At 36.2% G+C, this 19,047-nt stretch overlaps 1 protein-coding gene across 1 annotated transcript in view; it reads right to left on the bottom strand.

Annotated features, from left to right (window-relative positions):
• AOPEP (aminopeptidase O (putative)) overlaps positions 1–16,087 on the bottom strand; it is a gene marked incomplete at its 5' end in the record, with an annotated part of 191,565 nt that extends 175,478 nt beyond the window's left edge. The window contains 2 exon segments of the mRNA XM_082012852.1: positions 2,946–3,112; positions 15,282–16,087. Of these exon segments, the coding sequence (XP_081868978.1) occupies positions 2,946–3,112; positions 15,282–16,087 (973 nt within the window).
• Positions 16,088–19,047: the final 2,960 nt, after the last annotated feature.

Below are 19,047 nucleotides of genomic sequence, written 5' to 3'. Positions count from 1 at the left end.
AACAAATATGGTCTCACTTTATTTTAAATGACAGGACAAGCCATAGTTTTTGTCGGAGGCAGCATGGAAAAATGGCATATAACAGGAGAAAGTACACTATTACCAAAACCCGCAAATACAAGTGGAAAATGAGGAATCTGTACACGTGAGTACACCTGGTCTAGCTATGCACTGGAGCACAGCATCTGTGCATCTAGTGATGTAGGTCTGTGAAGCAGAATGAAAATCTCTGTTTAAAAGTGTGAAGGTATCATCCTTGCTTGCTGTTCTCTTGTTGTCTGCCTGCACACTTGTTATCAATATGACTTTTAAAGGAAAAAATATTTAGCTGACTTGTAATTATACTCAGAATAAATTAATTCAAAATGCTTATTCCTTCTGAGAAACTGCATTTTTAAAAATATATTTTCATGTTCTGCCAGTTATGTATGATTTTATAAATATGCAGGACAGCAACAGCGTACTGTATGTAAATAATTTGGCAAGGAAAAGTTATTTTAATTGAAGCCATCCTGAAAGGCTTTTAGGTGTATTTTATAAATGTAAAGAAAAATTTTAAGTTGGATAAATTGCCTAACAAGATCTATGTGAGACAGGTTATTCAACACTACAGACCATTCTGAAGTCTTAAAAGTCCCACTAATTAAACTAATGAATTTGTATTCCTAAATTCATTAAGAATTTATTCAGGGTTTCAGATTACCACTTGAACCTTCGGTTGGTTTGTTTTTTAAGACATTCCTCAGAATATTGCTCCTTTCTCTTCTTTCCTCTATATCTGTTTTGTAAATTTTTACAATTCCAAACAGCTCTTGAACACTTATTTGTCATTTCCAACTGTATATAAGCACCAAGATAATGAGGGTCTCATCCATGACTTTAAGAGCTACTGGAACACAATGCCTACTACCTTTAAAGAAACCCAGCAAGCCTTGCATCATGACATAAAAATTAGCATAAACAATTCTGTATCACATAGGTCCATAAGCAGAACCTTCCACACTCTTGCGAATTCCATCTTGAGGCAAGGTGGAAGGAAAACTGTAAGGACAGGACTGCAGTAGGTGCTCCTGCTGCTTCTCTACAGTAAAGCTCAGCACAAAACTTTGCCATTGTCACATGACTTCCAAAGGAGCCAGCTTTAATGCTACATTTGTTTCTTCCCAGTTCACTTCACACTTTCCATTCAGCACTTCATTACCACAGTGAAGTTAAAATGAGTAATTTCCTTCCCTACTGACCTTTCCATTAAAGACTCCTTACAGTATTTCTTGCTTTCACAGAGTTCTTAGGAAACACACTGAGTTAGCCTTTGGAAAATTAAACAAACAAACAAACAAAACCCAAAACAAAACAAACAAAGCTTTAAGCTGACACGTGAATTACCAACATAAACTGACCCACTGCAACAACTATAAGGACTTAAACAAAAGTCCCTTCTGTTCTCCATGAGATGACAAGGCTTACTTTGGGTGACTAAGCCCCCGTGCTCTCATTAACCATATGGTACCCTTATATCATTCTCAACACTCCATCAACAGCATTTTAAAAATGGTTTTCCCCACAACTAGGTTGTTTTTCTTTATCCAAGAATAAATTTTTAATTTTTTTTTACACTAGAATGACAAAACAATGTTAATGAGGAAATAATTCTTTCACAATATAGCCTTTTCAACTCGCTAATTGGTCTCAGATAGTATCAATTTTAACTGACCTATGCCAATTTATACTGCCTGAAAATTTTTCCAAGGTTTCTATTTCTAGAAATTCACGTAAACATCTTCTTCCTCTTAATATTTCAGACCACATAGCCACCAATGAAGGACAGACAAGCAACAACTCATTAGCAAGGTCTAAGTGTGGATTAAACTAATTAAACAATGATGGCAGAGCTGTTCTCCTAGTCTGAAGTCCAGAATAGTCTTGCTTTCTTGATGCTGAGACAGGAAAGTATTATTGTCCAAGTGAGCTGAGCAGCTCATCATGGCAGTTTTCCATATTTCAACACCAGAGACAGGCCTGAAACAGGCTTCACATATGGCCAAAAATAACCAGACAATTCCAAGAAAATGGATTAACTATGGTTCTCAAATCAGAGAGACTTACTTTTTTTTTTTTTTTTTGCTCAAGAATAAACTTGCCTCTTCAAAGGGGAACAGAAGATTTTTTTTTCCACAGAAACACCTAATTCTAACCTTTTCCTATACATTATTTCTCATCAGAACTACTTACACTAGAAAATACTGACCCTGTTTGACAGATTATCTCAAAACTAATGGGAGCAAGATATACTATGTGTAGAACTGCCTTAAAAACTTCCTTCTCTGTGCAGACAGAGGATTAGAGAATAAGGTATAACAACACAGAAGAAAAATTATTGCTTGCTTACTGTTGCACAAGGTATGACCTACCCATGTCAAAAAACCCCTGAAGACCAGATTTTCAGGGCACTGACCTGATATTCTTCATCTATTCCATATATTTCAGGAAACAGATATGACACAATGACCACTTCTAATCATTGGCATGCTGAGCTACACTTAGACTAGAGAACTAAAACTTAAAGTTAATTATCTACTGAGGCCTGAAGTTGTCAAGAGCCTGGTAAGGTACTTCATCTATGAAACATTCAACTCCAGAGTGATTAAACAAAGCCAATTTATGACAAGTGAAGTGTAGATTTGGAAAAGTTAAAAGGAATAAAAACACAGAAAAAAATAAGTAGAAGTAACACAGTGAAATGTAGGTGTCTTGAATTCTTACTAAGTTATCCCGAGGCTTTGAGCAGGTCACTTTTCTGCAGAATGATATGGAGATTACAGATAGATATGCAAGTGCTTTTAAGGTTTAGGAACTTCGTTATTTCAAAAATCATATATTTACTAAGCTATATTTCTAATTATAAAATTATTGAAAATAATTTGCTATAGAAAAATATATTTCACCTTCTTGAAGCTGGACTGGTTCTTCTGCGTTTTCACCACTCATTAACACAATAAAGCCCGCAGCTGTTCGGACTGAGGCTTGCCATGTTGACAAGGCAACGGGTGGTTCTTGGCATGGGAAAAGGGCTCTGTTGTTTATTGGTGATCCCATCGTATAAACACAAGGCCTAGATGGAAGGAAAAGACATTGAAGTTGGAGTTACAATAAGAAAGACTGAACTAAAAATCAAACCTACTGTTGCACTGAGGACTTTTTTTTAATCTCAGTTATGTCAGTTTCAAACCTGTATGACATGAACCAATCAAAGTACAATCTAAGTAATTTAAGACAGGATGAAGGAAAGCAAGATTACCACAATAACTTTTACATAAACTAGAAAAGAGTAACTCCAGTCTTTCCCCTCTCCTGCTTCTGCATGAGCCTTCTGCTCTCAGCCAGAACCAATAAGGCAAAGAAGGCTTCTGAATATCTTCTGAAGATGCCATTACACGGCTTCACCAACACCTGTGACACCTGCCTGTTGCCATCACAGTAGAGTTTCAATTATCATTAATCCCATCTCTCTGTACAACCTGGAGACTCATCCAAACTCAGAGCAATAGATCTAGCCTTGAGCCTTAGTCCAAGCTTCAATAAATCTTGACATTTTTACATTTCTTCTTGCAGTAAGGTAATATATGCTAGGGCACATAATGAGAAGAAAGCATTTCTTCCCCTTCCTTCTAGCTTTTCACATAGCAGTCTTGCTTGTAGTATTGCTCTTTTTGGAGTTTCTCTAACCCTCTCCTAGGCAGCCTCTCATCTGCTGCCCCTTTCCAATTTCAGCTGCAATATCACATGCCAGCCATTTTCTTATCAGCAGCTTAGCCTCAGCCAGGAAAGTAACGAGGTCTTTCATTAACTCCTTCTAGCTTGCTATTGCTGGTGCACAGATGTAATAATTCTCAGTTTGCTTCTTTTGTTGCATTTTGCAGTTTTATTTTAATTCCTAGTACTTGCATAACACCATTCCTTAGCTTAAAAAAGTTAAGTTTTCAAATATAGATTATATAAAAAAACACAGCCAGTAGGTTTCTCCAGCAAAAGAAAGAAAATCTTGAGAATCACTTCACTGCACTGAGTTTTTAAAAACCGATGATTTTATTATGATATTAAAGCCAATATTCTGGGAGCATAACACATTATTTAGGGAATGCTTGAAGCTAAAAATATTCTGATCAGTATCTTTCATAAATCAAGTTTAAAAATCATCAAAACACTTTGGAAAATAGGAGAAAAGTTGTTAGGGCAAAACCTATTTTGAGCATCTTGTTTACTGCCCTCCAAACAGCTCCTCAATTCAAATTATTCTTTCCCTAAGGTCAACTCTAAACTACACAGAGGAAAAGAACTGAGATACTGACGGCCATGGATGAAAAATATTCTGAAACTATTTTTGCTCTCTTGTCAAAAGGGCTATCTGTGCTATTGAATTCAGAGCTGTTCATGGCACAATCAAGTTACTGTGGCTTAACTAATGCAGGCCAGCTGATCTTTCAGTAAAACAAGGAGGGAAACTGCAGTTTAAGTAGACCTATTGTTAATACACCCAAACAAAAAAGAAGAAAATAATCTGGCTCCCCCTAACATGTATCAGAGTGAACAGAGTAGGACAAAGACATCCAGAGAACCTCAACAGATAACTGCAGTAGCGAGAAAATCAACTGGTTATCTTTTACCCAGTAAAACACAATGCACAGCTAAATGTAAAAGACCACTAATCCGTCTGTCTTTAATTAGCTTTAATTTCTTTGGAATTAACCTCCTAAAATTGAATCTGTAACCAATTCTGATACACACAAAATAATTGGGTTTTCTCCCAGAAAAAGAAACAGTGCATGGCAGTAAGTTCACAAGAAAAAGGAAGAGCTTGCTTTTTCATCACCCAGAAGGTTCTGCTTCCTCTTTATAATGCTAGCCAAGAGATAACGCACGTATTATTTACCCTAAAACATATGTGTGCTGGGAAGGGATGGGGAGGAAAGGATGGTTCTTCATTTATGAAAACATTATCAAAATGCACAGGCTTACAAAAAGAGATCCTAGTAGAGTTTATAGGAATTAGAGGCAAGGTGGGGTTAATGACTGCCGATATATATATTTTTACCAATTATTTACCATGCATTTGTGAAGGCTGTTTTCCTGGGTGCCATTGGTACAACCCAGTCTTAAGAGCAATATAAGGGATTTTCATATCCTGAAGAAATTTTAGCGGGAAATGCCACAATGACTAAGAAAACAGTCTGGCAGAACAGCACCACACAGAATGTTGCAATGCTGCGTCAAATACAATACAAACATAACATGGAAGAGACGCCACTGAGGCCATTAATGTTATCTCGCCCTCAGAGAGCACTTCTTACCTGCAGACCATAAAGTGTTTTACAAATAATGTCAATACTATTTTGCAGATGGGGAAAATTAAATACAGTGAACAGATTTTCTTAGTGCTAGTATTCAAGCTGCACCTTACAGGCTTAGTTTCAAGCCTCCCAGTCCAATAGCTTTCACATTGGACTAGGAAGCCTCTCATTTTGAGAAATAATATGTATTACATAACTATCTCTTTTCCTAAAACATTTTAATGCTAGAATACACAGGCAAGTCACAAGTCTCTACAATTAAGGCCCAAGTAGAAAGGGAGTTAGAAAAACTGAGAAAGACTGGTCAACTACATAATCTTTTCTTCAAACCTAAGCCACCTTTCCACTCCTCACCCATTTTAATACCATTTTTGTCTGGGTATACCTACTAACTGAATTATTTCAAACCAAAATGTATTCAAATATGTCAAAGTCTGCTAAGAAAACAGTAATGAAACATACAAGTTCTAACTTTCAAGAGGAAACTATCAGAACAACAATTACATCAGCTTTTAATGTGATATTCATACATTCATAGCACGATCACCTGGAGGCTTGACTGACCATAGGCCATAAACCAAGACGTCAGCTAACATTGAACAGTCTCCTGTTCTGCTTTAGAAAGGAGCATTTATAATGTGAACTCATGATTTTTTCTTTATCTTTTCTTCTTTCACTGAAAATTTTAATCTATTTTCTTCTCACCCTAAAGTATACCTCCACAGATTTTTTTTGCTTCCCATGACAAATCACGTTTTACTTTGCTAATTTCTTATACTTCATTTACAGTAGTAATTTCTTTTACAACATAGGTAATAGTGCAGTGTTACTTTAGGACACCCACTGCACTTGAGAGTTTTCTTTGTTCTGGGTCAGGCAGCACAATTCCAGCACATAAGAGGACTGGCAACACAATTCTTATCCTTTTTCACCTGATTTTTCACCTGATCCAGAAAAAGAAAAATTTCTAGCTAACCAAGGTATATCAAAGAATAGCAATGACAAAAAATTAGTTTTAGACTGCTTTTGTCAATTGATACAAAATCTGCTAGCAAGAAACTTCATAGTTCCTTTCCTTTTTCCTACTATCCATCCTCTCCATCTCTCTTCTCTCACTTTTAATGGTCTCGTAACATTCAAATAATCTACTTATGTAATATGTTGTTTATGCCAACCATAATCTTTGCCACCATAGGTTGGAAGAGATAAGGAAATTGAATACAGCAAAAGAGAACACAGACTATTTGTCTAATTACTTGTTACATTGGAAAAAAAAAGCACCCACAAAACACAAAATACGTCTCTGGTCACTCATCCAACCAAATTTATGACTAGTAACTCCCAGTGATCAACAGCCCAGGCTACTGGACAAATCAAACACTAGTTGTAATATTGTTTGGTTTTACTCCAAGAGGAGACTCTGGGCTGCCTGCTGTTCAGTAATCTCCCAGAGCCAAGGATTCTAAGGAAAATTTGATTCATGCAATCCTAACTCATCAGTATTCCATATATTTTCATAACATAACAAAGCCAGTTCAACACAGCTGTTGGCAGATCTCCCTCTCCCATGTAAGCCTATCAATTATAATAATAACAAATTAAGCTACCCTTAAAGCTAGTAATAAATGTTCAGTTGATACTCCGTTCTCTAAACAGGAATCTGCAGGTCTTCTTTGAGATACCTGCCATCAAACACCTGAATCATGTCGTAAGGCTCAGCCATGTCAACCTGCTTTAGGTAGTGACTGTTTGAAGCTTTCTCAAGGAAAATTGCCAGCTCAGCAACTCTATCCCTTTCTCGTGTTTGAAAATATACATTCCCTATTTCTTCAAGTGTTTCTTCCTCCATGTAAGTATATAAGGTAGCAACCTCCTGCAGCTAGAAGGCCACTCCCTGTAAAACCACTGCTGTTGGCAGCTCTTTCTTACTCTAAACGACTGTGTCATTTCCATGAAGCAGCAGGATTTCCTAGCACCTAAATCACACCAACTTTTTTGTTCTGCCTTATCAATTTACGTATCTGCAAGGTGCCAGTGATTGTCATCAGATTCCAACAGAGCAAGTATTCATTTCCATTCTTCTGTTGAATAAAAAATCAGTCAAAAACTACCCATGCATTTTTCAAACCATCCTCTAATTTAAAAGTACTAAATACAATTATGAGATGAGTGATTCCACTGACTTTTCCGGTAATCCCTGTTACTCTTATGCTGGTTTCCCAACAGCTGGTAGCTACATTTCTGAACTGACACTTCAACATAATTTTTTTCACTTTTGCCCACTAATTTGTGGTCCACATCAGGTATATCAATCCTGCTTCGTCTAGACATAGTACATGCACAATCTCCTGTTCAAAGGTTTTATCTTTTGGCACAGCCATCACTGGGATGCAAGGATAATAAGGTTAAGACAGGGCATACCTTTTTAACCCAAAGTAAATCAATTTAATGTTTATTGTGCTCCCACTTTGCCCTCTAACAACAAGGATTTTTGCCACTTGCTTTGACCTGTATTTTTGGCAAATGCAACACACTTAACAGCTTCTTGAATGTTGTTATGAGAAAGCTTCCTAAATCTGAAGTCACACATCTGACCAATCTCTTAGGTATTCCATTCTCTGTACATCTTTTAATACTACTCCTGTAACACCTTAGGAAGTATGAACCTGACTGCATTTAAACAAAATTTAATTTCATAGCCATAGGTCCTGCTAAAATGGTAGTAAATACTGGAAATAAATGACTATTGGCAGAGAAAACAGGAGATTACCTAATTGCTCTATTCCCACAGCAATGAACAAAAAAATCCAACCCATTGTAAGCCTTTGTCTTTAAAAACAGAAGACAGTTTTCCTATGGATATGAATTGTGATACAGCTGGACTTTCTCAGCTCTATGTTGAAATCAAAGGCTGGTTTGGTTTCTTGGCCAGCCAGTTCACAAACACACAAGGGCTGGTTTGACTCTTCATTCACCGTATCACTGGCTCTTCAGTGTTTTAACCTCCCTTTTAGATCTGAAAATTAAACCACTTAGACTTTTAATGTTTATATGGCTAATGGTATTTTCATAATACTGTTTCATTCTCAGCCTCCTCTGATCTAGTATGGTCCTCTCATTGGCACATTTTAGTGGGGCAACTTGCTTTTTTGTATTCCTTCTTCCCGAAGGAGCATCATCAGCCTTGCCCCTTATAATCCAGTATGCAGTGCCTCTGTGAGTGCCCAGCACTTCCTTCCTCTGTCCTGTGCCACCTACATGTGAGTATCACTTGTCCTGCCAGGCCATGAAACTTGCTATAACTCTGAAAAAGTATGACATTCACTAAAAAGACCTCATTTCTCATGGTTTTCCTTTTTAGTTAGGACAACTACTTCAGAGGAGTTATTTTAAATTTTTTAGAAATATTTGTTCGTTGCCATCCACATTTCCAGAAATATCAAATGAGTTCATTTTCTATCAAGGTCTGTTTACCTTTTTTTTTGTTTATTTTTATTTTACTACTTTGTTCTACTCCTGATACCATTTGCTCTTCCTTAGAAATCACTGCATCAGATATGAGTAATCCAACAAACTTCAGACTACGTCATTACTTACTCAATTACAAATATTGAACACTGGGAACAAAATTACATAAAATAACAGGAGAGAATTCCCCACGACTGATGGTAGTCACTTAGGATTTAGTCTGTGACTTGCCTGGATTTTGGAGCATCTTATTCTCGCAAGCCTTTCCCATGAAGAAAAACAAGCTCTTTATTCCCTTCCTGCATTTCCAGCATCCAAGAGCATAGAATGATGCTAGCTCATGCCACTGAAAAATAAACATCTAATTTCATGACACATTTTCTAATTTGCAGTTTGAAACTGTGAAAATCTGATCCATTTTTGCAATTTCTACCCTGGAAAAAATTTGCTTTGAAAATATCTGTGCTGGTTTTGGCTGGAATAGAGTTACCTTTCTTCGTAGAAGCTAGCATGAGACTAGCTGACCCCAAATGAGCAAAGGGATATTCCATACCATATGATGTCATGCTCAGCATATAAAGCTGGGGGAAGAAGAAAGAAGCGGGGGACATTCAGAATGATGGTGTTTGTCTTCCCAAGTAACCATCATGTGTGATGGAGCCCTGCTTTCCTGGAGATGGCTGAACACCTGCATGCCCATGGGAGGTGGTGAATGAATTCCTTATTTTGCTTTGCTTGTGTGCATGGCTCTGGCTTTACTTATTAAGCTGTTTTTATGTCAACCCATGAATTTTCTCACTTTTAATCTTCCGATTCTCTCTCCCATCCCACCAGAGGAGAGTAAGAGAGTGGCTGTGTGGTGTTTGGTTGTCAGCTGGGGTTAAACCATGACAATATCAAATATATTACAAAAATTCAATGGATGCCTCAGACTCCACAAAGGCTACAGACACAGGGTTACATTGGCACAAACTTGTATTACCAGTGAAACAGATAACTCTACCTTTCAAACTAACCGCAGTAGCATATTCCAAACAACTCCTGTAAGAATTCCTTTCCACCCACTTATTTTCAGTTAGATTAGCTCTCTAATATGCCTTATCACCCAGCTGGACACACACCTGTGTCATGATAGCAGTGGTGAAGGGAACCAGCATCCTGATCTAGAGAGTTCAAGAGCATCTCTTTCAGCATGTGTATTTTGGTAGGCTTCTTCCTCATTTATTTTTAGCTCTCCCTCCTTCTTTCTTTTCATTAGTACAAAATAGCTCTGTGGTTGACTCTATATTGTTGATACACTTTGGAGACAGAAAATACAAATGCAAAACATTATGTTGAACTTCGAGGGTAAAAAGAAAGACTTCAGACCAAGTAGGGAGAAACTGTGACCCAGTCTGAGAATCAGTGCTATTACCCTCTTTTTTTGCTGGCCTATTGCAAACATGTTCTAAGTATGGCCCAAAATGCCCAGGTATGTGAGTATGATTAGGGAATGACTTGCTACCAATACCCAGACAATATCGCAGGCAAATTGTTAGCTCACTGTAGCCAAGTGCAGTTCTTCACTCTGAAGTACCAATCACTAAGGACACAAAAAATAATTTTGCAACCTTTAGATGGTCATTTGACCACTGTAGGACATAAAAGATGATAGACTTAAACAATTCTAAATCAAAACTTTGAAGACTTATGTTTGGAAAGCAATCCTTCACATATGAAATGGTGACATTTTACTTCTCCAGCAGTCTCTAGATAAAACAAAACAATTTCATGATTCTTGCGAATTGTTCTGAAACTTAAGGAAAACGCATATACTAAAACATATTAAATTCCACTTCTTGATTTTTAGTAAACATCGTCATTATGAAGAACGCTAGAAACATGATGCTAACAACTACACAAAACATTTTTTCTAGGTTATACTTCCATCTATAGAAAGCTCATAAACATGGACTTCTATGTGTAACTTCCTGGAAACTAGAGCTCACTGCTCAAGAATTAACTTCAAGCTTTAGCTAAATACTCAAGAAATACGTTAGCATGTTTCCACTACCCTGAATATTTAGAAAAACATTTCAAGTTTAGCACATTTATGAAAATTTCAGTCTCTCTCACAAGGGGATATCAACTATGAACTAAAAGTTAAAACAGTAAAAAAAGAAAAATTTCATGTTGCTATGCGTAGCTTTATACAGTTTTTATTTAGTTCTTATTGTATGCAACATACTACATAACACAGTCTGAATGACTACAGTGCCAAAGAAAAGTATGACTTTTTAAGAGCTTATCTCTTAATGAAGCTTTTGACACCAATGCATCTGAACAATTTCCACTACTCTATTCAACCACAATTTGCATTTCAAAACATATGTGTCTTAAGAAGAGGCAGACTTGAAAGAAGCAGTTTCAAAAAATGTAAAATCTCTCTTTTTCATCTGCAGACAAACGATAATGAGGAATTGTGCCAGTCTCCATGCCAGTGAGATTCAGCCAGAATTGGACTCCTGACACAGGTCCCTAAAACAGATCACAATAGGTTTGGCGTAACTTTTCTACTAGTTATTTGCTGTTTCATCATAATCAGTAACATCAAATTATGCAAACAGGAAACCAAGGTCTGTTTCATTGTTATGTTAGGTACAACCTCTTTGGATATTCTCCTTATCACTATCTACCTCAGGTGCTTCAGCTGCATGTTACAGAAATGCAAGATTATTTATAACAAATGAAGAGTCATGCAGTTCAGCGATGTCTGTGATACAGTTGAACACTGGCCCTGAAAAAAAACATTTAATTACAGAACATATGCTAGCATCACCACTTCTACGAAACTGTACATTTATGCTTGCTGTATTCACCTTCATAGCTTTCCTAAAGGCAAAAATATTTCCTGAATTCTTTAAAAATACATTGTTATTTTAATCTAATAATAAGATATTATAAAGACAATAAACTAGACAGGTACAAAATATTTTTAAAAGGTAAGACGTTTAAATTCATCAAATAAATATCAAGATATCATAATCTTTTTTTTAAGGAGATCATTTAATGTTTTCCAGTATTCCCCACTTTGAAAAATTAGCACAAGGGTAACTCTTTCTAGAGCATTTCCCCAAAACTGCTCAATAATCCTTTAATAGCTTCTAAAAATACACTTTTTCCATAGCATTCTCATGAAAATCATATACTCAGAGTAATTCAACGCATCCCCTTTAATTCCCAGAATTTCTCCTTTTCTGTATATCTGATATCTAGGGCTCAACTTGAAAAAATAAATGCATGGGCCTGACTGATTTATGTGCCTATTCATGTATGCCAAGGTAAATAATGCACAGGTAGCTTACAGGATTAGGACCCAGGACCGAAAGGTTTTAGTGTCATGGAATGTCTTTCACTGATGTTATTCATATCAAAGATATTCTTTCATTCCTAATCCCACAATGAGGAAATGAGTTCCATTCCAGTCACTCATTAATATCAACAAAACCATTAACTAATTTATGACAGCACTAGAATTGGATCAAGTAGAGCAGAAAAAAGGTGGGAGGAATCTCCCATTAGAGGTGAATTTGCAAGGCTGTCTGCTAGGAAAATTACCTCTATAATTTTAACTCAAATGTGTTTAATCCTTTTCTTAAACAATAGAGAGATGGGATCCCAGGATATTTTAATGAGTAAGGATTATTAACAATGATCATGAGAAAGCTTTTAATTCAAAATATGCTGGTAGCCATGCTGACTCAACACTAAGTGTGTTAGGCAAAATTGCTTAAACACCTTGATGGGCTGGCAAAAAGTTATCTGCTTCCCAGTAATGAAAGATGTTTTATACACCTTATTCCCTCCACAAAGTGGTTATTATAGTGTCTAAAATAAGTTATTTTAAATAATTTTATAATACTTAATATTAGTAAGAATACTTCAAACAAAAGTATAATTTTGTTAAAATTTCACCATTACCATCGCAGTTTGAAACCCAGTCCTGTATTTTGCTAGTAAACAATTGAAAATTTTTGAAACAGAACTGCTCTTCTGTTCATTTAAGTATATTACAAACATTATAATCAACACTTTTTTTCAATTTTAATAATTATGTTATTGATCACTGTTAAAAGCTACCTGCCAATTTTAAGAACTGATATAGTCCTTGTGAGTATAATTGTTGGAGAGACAAAAAAGTGTGTGTATTTATGCATGTATGTATATATATGTGCATATCCACATACTCTATTCTTCTCTTTTGCCCCTTTTTAGAACTTCTGCATAAAGGTCCCAAAAAGCATGGTATTACAAAAAACGTATTGTAAGGCTAAAGAAAACTTTCCTTATTGATCATTAACGTATATTCTAGCATCAAAAGCGCACAGACAGAAATGCCGAAATTCCATGTGTTCAGTTCCTCCACTAAAAACAGAAATCTGTCCTGCTGTGCTAACATCAGGTTTGCATACACATATCTCAGCTTGCCTAAACTCATCCCACAAAGCTTTGTTTTAACTGAATTTTTTGTGTATTATACTACATCATTGTTTAAAACAAATAAAATGGAAGTCTCTACAAAATAGTGCACAGGTTAAATTTCAGAACATTGTACTAGTGTTAAATTAGAGGAAACATATTGGAAGTGGCCACACAATGCTTGTACTTTGTTATTTGCTTCACTTTTCTTCAGGGTTAGAACCATAGATTACAGACTCCTCTGGGAAAGGATTTGACATCTGCCTAAAAAAGCATCATACGCCTAATTTGGAACAATTTAAAGAATTCCCCTGTGAGAATATAATGTAATAGTACTTCCCCCATACATTATAAATGGGCTTTATTTTTAGAAAGGGAAGGAAAAATATGACAGCATTTTGTACAATGAGCTTTACTACTGTATCTATGGGTTCATCACATACAGAATTTGATTTTTAAAATGTATCAAGAAAGACTCTATATGACTGTGATGTGAAAACTTATTTTCTGGCAGGCATTAGCTTCTGCAATACCCTACAAAACACTGAAAATAAACCAGCTTGAGAGTATTTGCTACCAACGGACTGCCTGACCCATGTCAAACCATCTTCTCCTGCTTCATTATTGATTCATAAAATTCCATGCGTTTGTGTATAACTGCCGTGAAATGCCTCTAAAGTAAGAATAATGAAAGGGAAAAAAAGTCAAAACAAAAAGACATTAGTGATTTGGATGCTTAAGAGAAACCTTCAAATGTTCAAAACACACAGACAATGCACAGAGGAGGAATCCTATACCAGCTGAACGTTGTTAACATTAGTCTCAAAGACTTTAGTAAGAGGCAGGTAAACACAAACAGGTTGTGTGATCACAGGCAATTGCCCTACCTTTGTATGCAGTCAAAATTCAGAATTTTATAACTAAAGATACTACATGGAGTTAAATTTCCTAAGCTCATACCAAAAATAAGTCCATGGGAAGTGAGGAAGAAGAAGGAAGAGGAACAAGTAATGAACAGGACTGAGACATTCTGGACTTGATACTGCTCATGGTTTAGCATTAGAATTACCTAACTACCAGATGTACAATTGAAAGACCTCATTCTCCTCCCTAACATGTATGCCAGTGAGAAGACTCTTAATTTCTATTAGCATAACTGAAATGAAAAGTAACCACATTATGTCTAGTTTGGGAATGAAAAGCAAGTATTCAATTAGACCAAATTTCTTTCTCATCTTCCAAATTTGTTTCTCTTTTTTAGGCATCATAAAGTACTAAGAGCCATTAAAAACCAGCTTTGAACATTACAGTAAAACAATAACAGTTGTAGAAGTCAAAAGTGAATTGGATTCCCTCTTATAAAGACCTTATCTTGAAGGTTTCTGTACAGCACTGTGTACTTTCACAAACATTAGATAAAATGCCAATTTTTCTTGCAGTTTCAGTTTGCAGTTCTTTTGCTATCATTAATGTACTTTACATAATAGATGGAGATTTTAAAAGTTGATTATGAGAGACTAAACAGGAAAAGACTGCATCTCTAAACTTATTACAGTATTGATAAAAGACTAGTTGTGAAGCAATTCAATTAAGTATTATGTATACTGATCTTTATGCTGTATGATCAGTTGTGTAAGCCAGGAAGGAAAAAGAACACAAAGTATTAAAGTGAAAATAACCTGTCATGCATATCTTCTCTTCCGCTAAGTGACAACTCCTTATTCCCTGCACACACTTATTCCAGTATACAATTATTTACTCCCACATAGAATAAGCATGCAATCACTTAAGACAGGCCTGAGGTCTGCAAGTCTATTGGGGTTTCCCGAGCAGAGAGTTTGTCTATTCTCCTGCAGGACAGCAATAGAATTCAAACCAAGGATGAAATTAAAACAATGGAAGGGAATGCTCGTCACTTTCACAGTTGCTCAGCATTACACAATTCTACATTCTTGCACCTATGTTTAAAATACGTGTGTGCAAAGCTTTCAGCTAAGAGTTACATACCTGCCACTCTGGTCTGTAGTCCATGTAACAGATCTTCCCTCCGGTTTGGTTTTGTACCATATTCTTATTGCATGAGGAAAGTCTGTTGGAGTCTGAATTCCTGATTTCCTTATCTCCAAGCTCCAAGCGCCAGTAGTAAAAAGAAGCTCTCCACAGCCAGGTGCCTGGCTGCAGCGAGTAAAATAGTATAGCTGTTCCTTCCAGCGATCTGCAGGTAAAGTCACAAGTTCATGTACAATCTGATTCCTGAGATTTTCCAGCTCCTTTGAAACACCAGTTAGCTTGGATAACCTTGTGAATTTTTCAATGCCTGACACAGCAGCAACATCCACCTCCTCAACCTTTAGCACAGATAAATCACAGCAGTCCAATACCAGCAGAAAATCCTGGTTCCCATGATTCTCTATGTCACAGCAGTCCTTTGAACTAGAAATCCCAGAAGCCTGTTCCTCGTTGCTATAGTTACCATTTTTATCAGAAGTATCTTCTTCACCTTTACCACATACAGAAAAATCATCATATACCATTTTAGATGAACAAGCACTCACATTTGTCACAGGAATGTGGCAGGGTTCAGATGCCATCATTTTATAGCTTTCATCAGACTGCAACTGGCAGCTGCCTTTGCCAGTACTGCTGGTTTTCCTGTACTGGCTCCCGGTTTCAAAGAATAAAACTATGACGCCTTCAATAACTTTACTTTTAAAATCCACATCCAAGTCCAATATATAGTGCTTTACAAGCATGTAGCTAGTGTTGGCCATTAAGGGCAAGTCATCCTTCATGGGGTCCAGCGGTGTCTCCATGTTCCAGTCTATTGGGCAACAGTTTTACAAAGCCTTAGACATTTCTTACATATGATGTCTCCGTAAAGAGCAAGGGTTTTCCGCCTCCTGTTGCCAAAAATAATTTTGATTTATATTATAGTATTGAAATTAATTGCAGTTCCTCCACTCTTCACATTCTACAAAGAAACAAAACAAAACAAAAAAGAAATCAGATAATCGTTTCACAACCATTTCTGAAATGCACTAAATCTAAAAGTTATTTAAAGTCCAGTTGCCTTTATTAAAAATAGTACAGCCAAAGGGCAATCATGTCTCCACAGAATGGCATCAAGCTAGTTGCTTCAGGATTTGCTGTCAAGAACCACTGGCTTTATTTTTTAGAGAAGATCTCAAGTGAAAACATTTCTAGACAGCTTTCATAAACGGAAAGAAACAAACTTTACTATTAGGCCTCTGGGTCACTTTTTTCACACACAATAATCCTTTAGAAAAGATACATGATTATGCAATATCTAATGTAATTTATTAATGCAGTTTGTTTTTAAAGTTGCTGTATTTATTTCAAATGCATTACCTCAAAAAATAGTGATAATTTTTCTACTGTGATTCTAATTAACAAGAGTTAGCCTAAGCCACCTCGTAAGTCTTTTAAAGTAATGATTTCATATATGCGATGCATCTCCATGGATTAACATACTTTCCACATTACAACTGCTCTCGTATCAGCACTTCTAGTAAATTAGAAGAAAATGAGTCAATTTACTATGAGTTCATTCCAAGTATTCCTCAAGTATTGAGATTGCTTATAAAGATTTTCAAACATATAGTTAAATACTTAAGGTATATGATTACATCTTAATAGCTGGAAACCCATTAACACTCAGGACAATAACATCTTACAGAAAACAAAAGTTTTTCTCACTGGAAAATATGCAAATACCTATAAAAAGCAAGAAAATATTTAAATGCATCAACATTTGTTGCAACAACAGGCAGAATTTCATCACAGAAGTTTGAGTGTCGTGCATTCCATGTTTTGCTATGGTCACTGAGCTACAGTTATGCGCTTTTAGCTCACCTAAGTGCTTTTTGTCTACTTTCTAGACTAGGAGTAGAAATCAAGACGAAGAAGCAACTGTTAAGATGTGCAGTCCTCTCTCTGCCAAGTTCAGTGACACTTTCATGATAGGCAGCCAAGTCTGCTTTTAAGTGCCTTAAATGAACACCTTGTGACATTGTTTCAGTTTCACTGCCTCATTACAGACTTCAGTGTCCAAAGTCAGTTTTTCTGGAGTTCTCAAATTCTGCAAAGAGGAGAACCCAAGACCCCCACAAGACTTGCTATTTCATTTGTAAGAATCCAAGGCAAATCCAAGGCATGCTATCAGGCTAGCGTCAATAAATGAAAGATTCGGGCCAAGAAATTATCTATACTGTTCCCTGAACTAGCTTCACACAAAGCACACAAAACCCAGCAAGTATATCACTTAGGTGATGGCTTTCTACCAGTCAGAAACAGCTCTTACTGGGATGTCTTTGAAGACAAGCCGAGAAAAATCATTCTTTCACTTTTACGTCAATCCTCCTGCACTTTTGCAAACATACGAGGGCACCAAGCTCACTCACTTCAGAAGGCCCTCTTTCACTGAAATACCCCAGTAAATTCAGAGTAATTTGAACATTGCCTGCAGGAGACATTCATTGCATCTTTTGAACTGCTCCCAGTAGATACTTCTCTATCCTCTGTTTGAGGGTTTTCCCAAACTTTTTCTCTGAATTTAATCATCCTCTTGTTCATCATAACAGTTTACCATTTTGAGTGCTTCACATATTTGCAAGAAAACACTTTGCATCTTGCACTGTCTTAACTGATGTTTACACCTGTGTACTTTCAGAATTCAACCTTGTGTCAGGATCCAGAAACAAATTCATGAGTTCTTGCGTGGTCCCAGTGATTTCAGTGAGGCTCTCCAAAGATTACTTACCTTTGTAGATATATGTGCAATGTTGGTTTGTGTTTTGCCAGTTTGACTTTTTAAAAAACAGCAGAGCAACGTGAAGAATTAAATACCATGAAATGCTACTGATTGCTTTCAACTTAATTTAAAGAGGTCTGGAAAATACTACAGAAGTGCAGCTAAAGCATTTAGCCAGACCTCTAAGAAAGGCTGAGGGAAGATTCAGCAAACCTTGGGCTGCTGAATGAGCAATGTTTATAAATAGCATATGGCCATTACAATCATGTCCTTATCTTGACACCTAACTTGGAATATCAGTAGAGCAACCAAAGGTTCTAAATGCTGTGACATGAGCAATGTATCTACGATGTCTGTGCATAACACTTGTGGACTGAACCTGATGTTATCTTGATTTTTTCCTGACTACCAAAACCATATGACTTCTGACAGGTTAGCTAAGTACTGGTGGTAGAGAAAGGAAATAAAGTGACTTGGTGGGCAAAAAACCCAACACTGAACAGGCATTCAAGAACCCCTGTTTTGCACTAGTACTTAGATTTTCTTATTTGAAAACCAGGTATAATATAACACTGATAGATTTTATAAAATCTGAGTACTATACTAATAATAAATATTCGTGCTATACTACTAATAAGTAGTTTATATTGCTGTTTTTCTGTTTTACATTTGGAAGATGCGATCAATTCTTACATCAAAAGTATTAAGAAAATTACACTTTCTTACATTAAATTCTCCACTACCATGGTTAGAAGCACCTGAACACTTCAAAATAAAGACTAAAGCTGCAGTTCAATGCTTACAAAACTGCGTTTATTTTGTATTTAGAGGACTGTCAGATTTATTTAGCATTAATTTAACAGGGCAGATTAAAAGGTGACAAATAGTGCCATACAAGTAAACTCAATCCAAATTAAAAAAAAAAAAAATTGAAGCATAATAAAAAAATTAAGTTCTATAAATATAAATGCTTTTCAAAACTATTAATATTAAAACATTAAA

Source organism: Phaethon aethereus, assembly GCF_964289735.1.
Source record: "Phaethon aethereus genome assembly, chromosome: Z".
NCBI classification, from domain to species: Eukaryota; Metazoa; Chordata; class Aves; order Phaethontiformes; family Phaethontidae; genus Phaethon; species Phaethon aethereus.
This window is presented reverse-complemented; position numbering and strand designations above follow the sequence as displayed.